General features: G+C 36.4%; 1 protein-coding gene across 5 annotated transcripts; it reads right to left on the bottom strand.

Annotated features, from left to right (window-relative positions):
- Nucleotides 1–982: 982 nt before the first annotated feature.
- On the bottom strand, nt 983–10672 carry LOC18444205 (RAF-like serine/threonine-protein kinase 20). Of its 5 annotated transcripts, XR_016058900.1 has the most exons (12): nt 10484–10672; nt 10020–10278; nt 6104–9284; nt 5829–5915; nt 5547–5660; nt 5249–5401; nt 4168–4320; nt 3611–3774; nt 3385–3532; nt 2789–2911; nt 2567–2654; nt 983–1555 (listed from the first exon to the last, which is right to left on the bottom strand). XR_016058900.1 is itself a non-coding variant. In XM_088871235.1 (10 exons), exons 3-10 carry the CDS (start codon nt 9137–9139, stop codon nt 1350–1352), a joined length of 4005 nt encoding a protein of 1334 aa, XP_088727361.1. In that variant the 5' UTR covers nt 9140–9284; nt 10020–10278; nt 10484–10672; the 3' UTR covers nt 983–1349. The 5 variants fall into 5 exon arrangements, 2 of the variants coding, with proteins under 2 accessions (XP_088727361.1, XP_006854443.2); XR_016058899.1 differs by lacking the exon at nt 5547–5660; XR_016058898.1 differs by lacking the exons at nt 5249–5401; nt 5547–5660 and having other exon boundaries at nt 3611–3802.
- Nucleotides 10673–13480: the final 2808 nt, after the last annotated feature.

Consider the following 13480-nt stretch of genomic DNA (forward strand, 5'->3'; position numbering starts at 1 on the left):
GAATGAAAACTTTTACAGGATTTAGATAACAAAGTGTTGAGAAACAAAGGATAAATTCAATAATTTAAACAATAATAAAAAAAAGAAGGCATTAAACATCTTTTTCATTTAACTTGGGGGGTTTAATGAGATATTTATAGAACCAGAGGGTAGTTGGGACTATAATTTTAGAGAGGGGGATTTATATCTTTTTTCCTATATTTAAATCTTGTGAGTCTTACAATATATTAGTAACATCTTCTACTAGAAATTCTGTAATATTATCTGCATATTATAATTCAAATCTTCAAAGTAAAGGTCCATATTATAGAAAAGATGTGTGATTATGCAAACTGATCTATATTTCGTTAGACTTTATTTTCATAAATTGTTCTAATAGATGGGATTGTTCAAGGTTTTGTGCAACACACGACGAAACTTGCATTTACAAAGCATTAAAATAAGGTAATCATTAATTTAAGTCTATAAATTCACGAGTGTAATAGTCTTGTATGTGTAAAACATGGAGACCATGCGATTAGTTTCTTCCAGAAAATGAATTTTTTAGGTTAACTGTTTTATGGGTTTCAACAAGACAGCGATTTTAGTGTTAAGACTGGTGGCCAGAAAAGGTGTCTTTAATGGCATTTCTTTAACTTTGACTTGGATCTTACAGGCCCAGTTCCAAAGGTGGTTTTATTGGAACCAATGCTTCCAACCAGGAATTTGGATATTTTCAAATTACAACCGTCTTTGTTTCTTTACTGGTGTGACTAATATATGTACATTTTTATGTGACAAGAAAATCTACTTGATTTTAACTATTTTTGGAATTTAAAATTTTTTAATTAGGTATAAAACTAGATTTTAAGATAATATTAAGAATTTTTTACAAAAAAATTACATGTTATGATAAAATTTTAAGGTGTTATTTAATTGGATTGTTTAAAGTTGCAACCTTATAGAAACCGCATCCTTTAAGTAATAAATGGAAGGATGGATATAGGCAAAGACTGAACTGTATTCATTACCTTTACAAAATAATTCAACAAAGGCTGCCAGTCTTCAAACATGTAACCATGTGTACAACTCAATCAACAAATAACCTTAAATGTTTATTAGGATAAAATATAGAAACCAAAAAAATGATGAGGCACAAAATCACCAACAAGACAACTCACTTAGTCATACATTCATCTCACATGCCCCCTCATGCACATATGTATCATACCCTTCCTCAAATTCCTTTCTTCGCCGTCTAGTAGTGCTTCTCCTAGGGTTTCATTTTGAATCAAGCAATTACAGAACTGGCAACAGCTTCTAGAAACACAATTGAATCTCAAAAGGGTGTGTTATTTATGCTTCATTTGTTAGCCTGAGAGGTCTGAGGGGTTGACAATTTTGGTTGATGATTTTGGTTGAATGGAGGCTGACATAATGCGCAGGCGGTTGGTTATCTCTGTGAAGGAGGGGCGGGCACTGGGATCGGGTGACCAGCACTCCTCCATCAGCCTTCTCCAGTCTGCATCACACCAGTTTGGAATTGGGGGGCGTAATGTGTTGTTCACTATACCACCTTCAAAAATTCCCCACCATGAGGTTTTAGATTTAGTATACCAACAAACTGTGACCTTGAGAATACAGCAAAACTTCTCGATTGTTGTTCAAAGGTATAGTTTCTCTCAGGAAATCCTCGAAAAGATCTCGATAAAATTTTTAAAAAATAAAAGCAACTTTCTTTATTTTTAAGACTCTATACTTCAATGTTTACACTTCAATACAAATTGAGTAATTAAGATATAGTGTGAAATAGAAAATGGGGAGTGTCATGTTATTAACAAAAAATATTTTTAAGCAAATGATACGCAACATTTGCAGCACATCTTTCAGAGGACGAGATATTTTCTTGGTCAGTAAAGGAGTAAAAATACTAATAACAATGACTATGGTAGAACGTGCAGCATGTGGAAGAGTGGCCGTGATATCGGTTTGTTAGCACACACACTTTCCTTTCTAACCTGCATTAGGGGGGGGTGGGGGGCACAATAAAGGTTCTCTTATTTTCCCTTCAAAACACTCAACTAATCAGTAAGCATAATTAGAAAATTGTCGAATACAGGACTGAATAAAGAAGGATAGACCTACTGTATGAAAGTAGTGAGGAGTAGGATAGTCATCCACCCCTCCATTCAAACATTATCAAAACCTGCTAAATTAAGATGAACAGAAATTGAGATATTAGACACTCTATTATGGAGAGCAAATCCCCAGTGGATGGCTCAAATCAGATAGATGCAAAGTCACGTAGAGCAATTCCTAAATGAATGGTGATGCATCTTAATAGAAACCACACCATCAAAGCAAACATAAAACTATGTACCATGAATGTGCCAAAATATAAAAGAAACATATTCGCTTATAATACCCCAATCTTTCGTCGAAAATTAAAAGTTCACACTTGACTATAGTTTCTAAAACAATGATGGCAGCCAACATTGGCCCTTCCAGTTATGTTTACTGCTGGTCATATGCGAAAAAAACATGATGCATTTTTGTCATTTCCCATTAAACTAAGTAAAGAGTGTACCTATAATTGCGCCATAGTGCATATTTGCGTAAGGTTCTTCACCAGTAAGGATCTCCCACAGTGCAATACCAAAGGAGAAGACATCAACCTATACCACCGAATAACAGGATGCTTTGAGAGATGCCCAGTAGATCAAACATGTGCTCATTTTTGTGCATGCATGTATCAATGAGAGAGAGAGAGAGAGAGAGAGAGAGAGAGCGAGAGAGAGAGAGAGTATACCTTCTCTGAGACACGACTGCTGCTCCCATTCAAGAGCTCTGGCGCCATCCATGGAAGTGTCCCTCGCACGCCACCCGATACTAGAGTATTACGCTTGATTCTTGACAACCCAAAATCCCCCACCTAACAAGCATTCAAATATCCAGTAACTAAACCTACGTAGAACTGGTGCAACCATCAACCTAATGAAAGTTTAGAAAGAAGGAAATAAGTATGCACATGCCTAGCACATATTCACAAGATAAGCATGTATAAAATTACATTTTTTATCACCATTTCACTTTTCACCATTTAACTAGTGTATTCCATTTTATTTTCGTATTTTGAAATTATCTCTGAATCATATGTGCACTTCATGCATCACCATTCAAGTTCCCAAACCTTTGTTTATTAAAATATCAGATATAATCAGGGATGCGGGAGATTTTCCCAGCAATCAATGTATGCATTCATTACAAAACATCTTTGCCAAGGATAAAACAAACCTCAGCTTAGCATGCTCAGAAAAATGAATGCTCAGCAGGAAAATCAAAACAGAGATATAAATTTACCAAAGAAAAGAGGAGAGAAAAAGGAAAATTTTAAAAAATTTGTACCTTACATATGGGTCTTTGGGAATCCCTCATATTGACTAGCAAATTGTCACATTTGAGATCAAAATGAACAATGCTCTTTGAGTGCAAATATTCCATACCAAAAGCAGCATCCATGGCTATTATAAGCCTTCTACGACGATCAAGGTTCCTGGGATTTGACCCAAGTTCATTACAAAGCATGAATAGAAAAGTTAATAAAAGAAGGAAGAAAGAAGGCTACGCTCACCTGTCTTTCCTTAAAAGCACATGCCGTAGCGACCCATTCACCATGTATTCAGTGACAGTGGCCAGGGTCCCCCCAGCTCCATCAGGCACAATTCCATAGAAGGCCACTACATTGGGATGGTGAAGCTTTGAGAGGATCTTTGCCTCCCTCCAAAAGTCATCTGTCTGTAACAAATACAGCCAGGTGGGCAAGCTGAAAGACCGTAATTTGCAAATGATACATTTAAATTGGGATTTTCGTTTTTTTAGAAATATGAGAAACATACATACACACACTGTGCGTGCGAGTGAGTGCTGCAACAAACTTACTTTAAAATAAAAAACCATTTTTCTTAAGAATTTATCTATCATAAGATAAATAAAAATTATAAGGTTACTCTTTGTATAGCAACAAAACATATTGTACACTATAAATGAACAAGTGCAATTAAAAATTTATGAAAATAACTGGTTTGGTACAGATAATTTTACACCCTCAATATGATAAAAGCCATAGTTTTTCATGTATAGAATGAGAGAGATAAGAGCACGATAGAAAAGTAGATAAAGCAAACTTACCAACCGTTCTTGTTCAGATAATCGCCCTGCAAAGCAACTCTTTTTAATCCGCTTAATGGCAACATCTGATCCCCGCCACTTCCCATGATAAACTGTCCCAAATGTCCCAGAGCCCAACTCTCTAAGTTCTTCAAGATCGGCATTCTTGATTATCTATTCACAGACATCTAATAGGTTCACTTGAATATAAAGATCTTTTCCATTTACAAAAGTAAAATAAATTATGAAGTATCTAAAGTTATTCAAGTCCTTCAAACTTATTTACAAGTACAGGGAGAAATACAGTGAAACTCAAACACAGGTCGGGACTCACCAGGATCCCGAGCCTGAGAGAGCAGACCACTTTGGACGAGCCAGCTGTCTGACTCAGCTGACTCTCTACAAAAGTTACGCAGAAACTTGGTGACACTCAGTCTAGTCTCAGAGACTTTTATGTGGAGCCCTGGCCGACCGGGGTCCAGGATACTTAGGGGAGTCTGAGCCGGAGAAACCGGTGTATCAATTACTACTTGTACACCCAAATTAAATAATTCAAAGTTTATTCCATTAGGTGGGATATAATTAAAGAAGGAACAGGATGGGCACAGAAGGCCCATCATCTTTCCTATCAAATGACATCCAAATTCCGAAGTATTTATAGGGCTTACAATAACAAGGATTCATAATGTCATAACAAAGATTCATAATGGTTACTGGAGTATGTACATCATTGCCATTAAGTTACCCAATTGAGATCAAATTGAATCACATGTTCAAAACAAGAAAATGATTATCCAACTTCAAGGTTTGTTAAATTTGCAGGGAAAATTAGGCTTTGCTGCTGTTCTCCCTTATATAATTTATTATTATTAATTTCAATTAGAAAAAATATATCAAATGCAAATGAAAACTAGCCTTAAACTGTTATAACTATTTGAATGACCTTAACAAATAGAAGCTAGACAGGAGGTGTGATAATACCAAACTATCTAATTACGAATGAAACAGCCTGGTCAGTATTACTTATTAATGATCATTGTTAAGATACACAAGCAGTACGCATTGTAGGGAGTACTCAATACTGGGAACGATGGGTTCCTACCTGAATTATCGATACATTGTCATATCATAGCATTACGCATAAGATCATACAATCCTCTCCTATTCTTGGACATCTTATAAGGACCAGTGTTAACCCCCAAAGCTCCAGCTATGAGCTGTTGTTGTGCATCAACACCTCAACATGAATCGCCACCTTCAGACACATGTTTGAGTAAAAAATGCTATAAAAGTTCAAATTCAGGACCAATTGGTAGAGCAGCTGGATGCTCGACCACTCTGCCAAGTGTGTAAACATGTAGTAAATGTAGGAAATCAATGATATATATAAGTAAAATTACCCTTTCATATAATTATTTGCACAGACGGTTCTTTCCATATGAAGTTTTTTGGCAAGTGTTAGATAGTTTAGACTTGTGTTGGACATCAAGACTTGCGTGTGTGTCCATCTAACACTGATAAGGACATGAAACTACTTCAGCAGGACCATATCACAATACAATACATACCAAATACCTTGCATAACAAAAAGAAAGGCTTTGAAGGTAAACCAGGTCTAACCAAGTTAACTTTGCAGATTTCTCATTTTGTCACAAATGAAATAAGTAAACTCCAGGACTAACCTGCAAACCATAGAGACCGGCCTCTATTTCAGCTATGGCAGCATCAGTAATAGATTCATCAATGTCCCTGTTGTCAATCTTTGCATCCTAAATGTCACACAGAAAAGTTACATCAATCACCAGAGGATATCAACAACAGATAAATACAGTTGATTGAATATAATTTATTACTTGTACATGGGTGCATGTGCATGCGTGTGTGCATGTGTGTGTGTGTGTGTCTGTGTGTGAGAGAGAGAGAGAGAGAGAGAGAGAGAGAGAGAGAGAGAGAGAACCTCAGAATCCGATTCTGAAGACACACTTCCAACATCTGATATTCTTGGGTATGGCATTTCCTCAACTGGGGCATCATCAATTTCCTCATGCAATACATGTGGAACAGTGGCTGGAGAAGAACATAAATCAGATGGCACTTTATCAGTTACATCTTCAACAACTACGTGAACATGCCCATCAACAGTATTCTGATGAGCTGATTGAACTAAACTGGCATCTTCAGCTTTTGAAGGTTTGTAACTCATTAGGTCCTGATCCAAAAGAGAAACCTCTGTCCTCTGAACACCATCAACACCTGAAGTTGCAAAGAAAGGCCAATCCATAGAACCTCTATCATCAAATGCTGAAACAGGAGTGGTTTTTAGAAGGCTTGAAAGCTCAGAATCGGCACCAGCACGCGTAGTTGGAAACCCATCAGGAATTATGATACCCTCAGGAAAATTTGTAGGGAGGAGACAAGAAGAAGTGTTCTCTTCTTGGTATTTATTATTAGCCAAGTCTTGCTTGATATCACTATCAAATGCCTTGTCTAGAGTCGCAATTCCAGGGAAATCCCTACTGGACAATTCAAAAGTAGGCTTAGTTTCCTCATCATTTGTTCCCAGTACACCTTTCAATGTCCCCTCCAAATTGTCCTGCTGATCTATGGCACTTTTCTGGCTTGAAGCAGTGAAGTTGGAGCTCAGTTTCTTGATGTCTTCATGTTGGGGGAGCTTTCTATGGCTATCAGGAATTTTGGATTCCAAATTAGGACTTTTGGATTCCAAAATGGGAGATGATGTAACTTCCCTTTGTAGAAGTCCTGATTTTTTCAAGTCATCAGGAGGCTGTACTTCAATGTTTATGAATGGTTTAACTTTATCCTGAGGGGAAAGAAGGCCTTCCTCCCCAATGAAGTTCACCGCAGCTTGACTAGAAACAGGTTCCTGACAATGGTATCCTAAACCAATATTAGAAGCCGTACCTTGCTCTTCAATTTTATGAGGTTCTCCTGTAAGAAGCATAGATTCTTTGCCCTCTTGAAAATCAATATGATTAGGAAGGTTTAGAGATCCCAATCTCTCACTGGTACTCGTGGCCGTTAATGGTGGTTGAGTTGCCTGGTACATTGCCCCAGCCATTTCCTTGTATCTTTGGAACTGAACCAGCCCTTCTCGTAAAGTGTTTTGCCCCACAAATGAGCAAAATGAATCAGTTGATTGTCCTGGTATATTAGCACAATCTGTTGGCGTTCCTTCATGAAATCGGTAAATTGACTCTCTGACGTGGGTTTGGAGGTGTGAATCAGATAGAGCATGGGGCAACCCATGTTGAGAATTAATAGACTCATTTGATCTTGACAATCGATTTTGTGACTCGACCTGCTGCCTAGGGTAGAACTCTGATCGATATACCCTTTCCTGAAGCACAGGCTGGCCATATAAAGTATACCCGTCAGACTCACTCTCACTAGGAGTAGAATCAACATCCGTTCTAAGCACAAAAGGTTTTGGAGGATCAACTGGAATGTAAATACTGGGAAAAATTGGATCCTCCGATAGTTGAAATTGTCCACTTTCAGGGTCATAACTGGAGTTCTGCTGTTTTAGGTCGTTTCCCAAAGGTATTTGCTCTGATTTTGCAATGGCTCCCTGCCTTTGAGAGATTCCCAAACTACTCATCCTTTCGGGCATGGTTGATTGGTTTGGAGAAGGTACCACCTCAAGGGGTGGTTTTGCAGGGGAGCCAACAATTTTTCCTGATCGAGAAACCATGGGCAGGAATTGAGGAGACATGGTAGATTTTGGTATAGACCCAAGCTCATCCATAGCACGCGAATACTGAGGCGGTCGGGCAGTTAAAATCGTGTAATTTTCGTCTTCCTCTTGGGATAGCCGATCAAAGGAGCGCTCACGTGGGATCTTGGAAAGCTTCGGCAAGGGAGACATTGGGGGAGAACTGGAAGGAGATTTCACAGCATTATGCAAAAAATGAGCAGTAAAATTTGAAGAAAGAGCTGGGGGTCGCTTATCTGTGTAGACCATAGAGGAAGAGACTTCATTTCCAACATCCATTCCATGAGCTAATGGGCTGGATAGTCCATGGCCATTAGACCCTTTCCTTAGGCTCTGCTCAAGTATGCCATTAACTGCAACAACATACTGTAGATCTGAGTTCCTACGAGCAGCTCTCATATCGAACGAACCAGTATCCGATTCATTACCAGAGATAAGAAATATTCTAAGTCTTTGAGACCCATCAACATTTTCTAACCCATTGTACTCCTCCATCATATTTTGAAGGTCTTCATCAGAAGAGACTGAAACTAGGGCATCAAGGTCCTCACCAGGGAGCTGGTATTTGATTGTATGGTACTGGTTATGGACGGAGAGAGTTTTCTGCATCAAATCATGCCATGAAATGTCCTTACTAACTGTGACAATTCTAGTCTCTCCCCCAACGTATCTTAGCTTACCATCACTTGGCCTTGGCAAAATTCTTCCCCCAAAGCTGCAAAGTAATTTCATCTTTCCTATCTGAGCATTATCAGAGGTTCCTAACCCATAAGGGCGAGATCCTGAGGGCTCAGAAGGAGAACGAGAATGGGATATTGGGGGAGCCAATTGGGATATTGGGGTAATTGGCGCTTGATCGGTACTGTATTCCCCCAAAGAATTAGCAGACAATCTTCTGCTCTTACTTATGTTCTTTGTATCGGAATAACCCATTTGCTCAATCTCATCAGAACTGCCCCTTTCTCCCAAAAATATGGGCATATCCGAGCCGTTTCCCGATACCATTCTTCCAAGCCCGAGAATTCCTGTGAGATCCTCACAAGTGGTCTGAGTAGGAACCTCTTTATTCATCTCATTCTGATTGCTTGGGGATCGAACTGAATCTTTTCTCAAGAATTCGATGGCAAATTCTTCACCAGTTTGAACAGAGTAATTGTGCGAAGTTGGTTTGGGAGCTGAACCAGACATGGTGGGGCAGCTGGGATTCATCCACATATATGCATTTCTTTGCTCCTTGAGCCCTTCCAATGGTCTCTCCATTCCTCGACTTTTCTAATATATGCAGGAGCTCTTCCCCAGAAATGATATCCTCCCATAACTTTCATAGGGACTTTATGTATCACTTGTTGGCCATTTTTGCTTCTCAAACCCTTTGAAGGACCTCCTAAGTTTACACCAATTTCACCTGAAGATCCCATTGATTGGCTTCAACATGTTAGCTTTAATTGTAGAGATTGGAAAAAAAGGAAGAAAAACCAGTGAGTTATGAATACAAATGGACTGTGGTTCTCTCATAATTGATTATTAAGGAATGCAATCGATAGAATTAACAGTTCTCGCATTTGCATGAGGATATATGCTCATGGATCAAAAGAAAACTATAGCTTCAATCTGAAATTTGAATCAAGATGCATATTACAGAATAACAGAAGAGAAGAAAGGTTAAAAACACTGATAATATCGATGAAAAATCAAACAATAGCTATAATCACTAATAGATGAAAAACCAAATGGATCAAATAAACAAACGGCTCGTCCATATTGAATCATCAAACCAAATTTCAACATCTTCAAGTTGCAACAACTGGAAGTTTGATGAAGATGCATTAAAGAGATAAGCGTCAGATCATTAAAAATTAAAAATCACACGAAATCCAAAAGTAATACAAAAGGATCAGGGAGAATATCACAGCCAAATCCATTGAGAGAAAAGGAATAATTCAAACCAAAAAATTCGGGCCGAAGAACAATATGTGCAAGAAAACACCAAATCAAAAGCCAATTCTCACAGAGAAAACCACCCAATTCAAATTCAAACAAGACTCATTCAAACTTATATCTGAATCACAAATTACAGGATCCCATAAAGAAGAAAAAGCAAAGGCTTTTCACTGGTGAATAGAAACCATCAAAAAATTACCTGGGTATTTGTGAGATTGAAATGGAGATGAAGCAGGATGCAGTTTTGGATCGAATCTCAGGGACCCAACAAAGTATTTGTGGGTTGGGTTTGAGAGTGCGTTGGATTCGCTTCAAATTTTGCCAGAGTTAGACACAGCCTGAATAAACGGCATCTTACATGGAGGTCCTAACAGACCGCCCGTTCCATTTTTGTATTTATATGTTTTTATTCATAAATTTTGCTTTTGCTCTCCCAAAAAAACAAACAAATATTGTTCCTGTTCACAAAATCAATCAATCAATCAATCTCTCGCTCACTCTCTCTCTAAACTTTTATCTCACCTAAAAATGAAAATTGGTTCTGTTCATGCATAGGTCAAATTAATGAAAAATCATATAAATTGGATGCTATTTTAAATATAAAAAGCATATAAATGGGGTGCTATTTTAAATATACATAAAATCTCTAAACTAAAGACTTACAAATTAAGAAATGAAATTTAGCCCTATTTTAACCCTTTCTCTCTCCAGTGCTATTTTAAAGTCTCCATCTCTCAAATTGCAGCTCTCCCAAACATGAAATCTGGTCATATGTTAACCTCCCCCCACTCTCTCTCTAGAACATCTGGGAATTCTCTTCATCTCTTTTCAATTTAGAGATCTGGGTTCCCATTTTTTCCAATTGTTTTACAACTTTATATATATATTAATGTCTCTCTCTAGTAATCAATTCATTTACCTAGGTAGCCAGTTGCTATGCATATACTGTGTATAAATATATAAATAAATGGAATGCACACAAAGGAATGGGGATATTCTAAGGGGGACGGTTTAGTGGGGGTTAACATGGGGATTCACAGCTGAAGCCACATGGTCAAGAAAAAGATCTCCTATGGCACTAATTTATAGGGGAGGGCACCTCATATTTCTATTTCCACACTTTTGTTTCCACATACCATGTAAAGTACCCGTATAAATACACAATGAGAGAGAGAGAGATAGATAGGTAAGATTCTCTATAAAGAGATTAATTTAGGAAAAGGTTTATATAAGGATGCAAACTTAAAATATAGAATTACATATGCCCTTCAAAAATCTATCGAGAAAAGTTATTTCAATGTTGAAAAATCCTCTAAGTGATCATCTCGACATCGAGATGTATGAATATGAAAAAAATAAAATAAAAAAATTGAGTCTCAGAATAATGCATCTTGCAACACATTATCTAGACCATCTATTTTTGAGATTTTCATATGTTTATAGATCTACTTGATTTTAACCATTTTTGAAATTTAAAATTTTATAATTAGATATGAAAATAGATTTTAAGATAGTCCTAAGAAATTTTTACACGAAAATTACATGTTACGATAAAATTTGGAGGTGCGCTTTAATTGGATTATTTAAGATTGCAACCTTATAGAAACCACACCTTTTATTGTTTGTACATAGAGGTCACAATTATTTTCGTTCATTAGATGTCAAATTGGATGGCTTCAGGTGATTCATGTAGTTTGAGATTTTTTTTTTTGAGCTTTGTGTTTATTCAATGACAATTTAACAACCGCTGATTTTGAAACTTAAAGGACAAGAATGATTGTGATCTTCATATACAAAAGATAAATGGTATCTTTGTAGATAATCCCTCCTATATATATATAGATATTTTTCCCATTGATAATCAAAATAAGGCATATAGTTTTGGTATCATAAATTTTATACTGAGCATAAAATATTTTCTACCCTAATTGTAAACTAGGAAGTACATAAATTGTGTTGATCTAATAGATCTTTAGATACTTAAAAATCTTTTAAATGTACAGTCCAATTAATATGTTAGAAGATAAATTATTTTTAGGACTTGAAATCTTCTTTCTTAATATCCGTGTATTTTCAGGTCAAAATGATCAACTGAAAAAAAAAATTTATAAACGGTGGCACCTTCTATAAATTTTCTCTTTTATAAATTTTCTCCTCCTTAGAGAGAGAGATAATAGAGGGAGAGAGAGTCTTATTGGGTTCTCTTGCTCTAGACATGTTGCCAACCTCCCCATCTTATATTAATGGCTCCACTCTTGGTTTCTTCTATTAGTTTGTCCACACTCTTGTTTCCATTAACAAGCATGGGTGATGAGAGCCCTCATGGTATGGCCAGGACCACTCAAACATACTCCGGCTTTGTATCACTTACCTCAAACTTTACTTTCTAATGGAAATGGACCACAATTATCTCAGTTTTATTTCGATTTGGTACTATGTGTATTTTGAGGGCAAGGTTTCTATGAGTCCTCATATGTAGAAATGAGTAATTTTGGTCCATTTCCTCAAGGTGAGGGTGAGGCTTGTATAAGGTGTCCACCTTGTACTATTGAAGTAAGGTGCACCTCAAAGCTACGTTGAAAATATAATTTCTGCATTATAAAGTCTTGTAGTGATATGAAAATTTATTGCTGCCCTCAATTATGAAATTTAAAGGTCCTGATGGTCAAGCAGATCTATAAATACTTAAAAATCTTGAAAGTGGAAAGTCCAAATAATGTGTTAAAAGATGAATTTTTTTTAAGTTTAAAAATCCTCTTTTTTTCAATCAATGAATCTCAAGGTCAAGATGATCGATTTGAGGGTTTTACAACATAGGAAAAACGTTCTCCAGTGGATTTTTGGGGTGTACCTTACCTGTATAATATAAAATTGAGGCCTTATATAAATTTTTTCCATAATAATATATCCGTTTCTAGATTGTGGTCCATTTCCAATCCTCAAGGTTTCTATGCCCCTCTCATACATTATTTATTATTCCCCATATTTATCTTTAAACCAAAATTTAATAATATTTAGTTAATAAAGGAATGAAGTTATATAAAAAAAAAAAGTTTCTTTTGAGTTTTTTTTTTAAAAAGATAAAATACGGATTTATATCGATTCTATTAGAAAAACACAATTTTTTGAAGACCTTTTAAAAACTTATAATTCGTAACCGATTTTAAATAATTGAAATTTTTGGAAAAAATCGTATTTTAAACCGAAGCTTGTTAACTATGAGCACATCCACTATCGAGATTAAGTGTCATGGGCAAATGTCTATTGGGAATTATGATTTATTCCCGTTGTTCTCCATTAGATACTTATCTGTATCATACAGCAGTGTTGCACGGCTCAAACTCCAAAATAAACGCAAAAAGGTATACCCTCTTAGAGGGACCTTTGCTTCATCATACTGTACACTTGTGCCCTCGATCAGAAAACCTAGTTCTTTGTGTTTGTTCTTTTCTCTCTTTTTTTTTTAATTTGACACCTTGGGATTGGCTTTAGAATCACTGCTGGCAATTTTTAGACAAAAATAAAATTTTGAATTTTGAGTTCTTAAATGATTATATATTTTATCCAAAAATTAAAGTCTCTAATCAATATTAGCAAGTTTTTGGGTACAAATCAATGTTGTCAGAATCACTTTGGAGTTTTTTTTCGGTTTGATAAGAA

Source organism: Amborella trichopoda, chromosome 7 (genome assembly GCF_054954075.1).
Source record: "Amborella trichopoda isolate Santa Cruz 75 chromosome 7, AtrichopodaSantaCruz75HAP2 v2.0, whole genome shotgun sequence".
Taxonomy (NCBI): domain Eukaryota; kingdom Viridiplantae; phylum Streptophyta; class Magnoliopsida; order Amborellales; family Amborellaceae; genus Amborella; species Amborella trichopoda.

What these genes read in the sequence shown, in the direction of transcription:
- LOC18444205 (XM_088871235.1), bottom strand. Translation starts at nt 9,139, where the DNA reads ATGGAGAGACCATTGGAAGGGCTCAAGGAGCAAAGAAATGCATATATG. An exon ending in TATCTGAACAAGAACGGTTG is followed by an intron (nt 3,775 to 4,167) that starts GTAAGTTTGCTT and finishes TATTTGTTACAG; the next exon opens with ACAGATGACTTTTGGAGGGA. An exon ending in GCAGTCGTGTCTCAGAGAAG is followed by an intron (nt 2,655 to 2,788) that starts GTATACTCTCTC and finishes TCGGTGGTATAG; the next exon opens with GTTGATGTCTTCTCCTTTGG.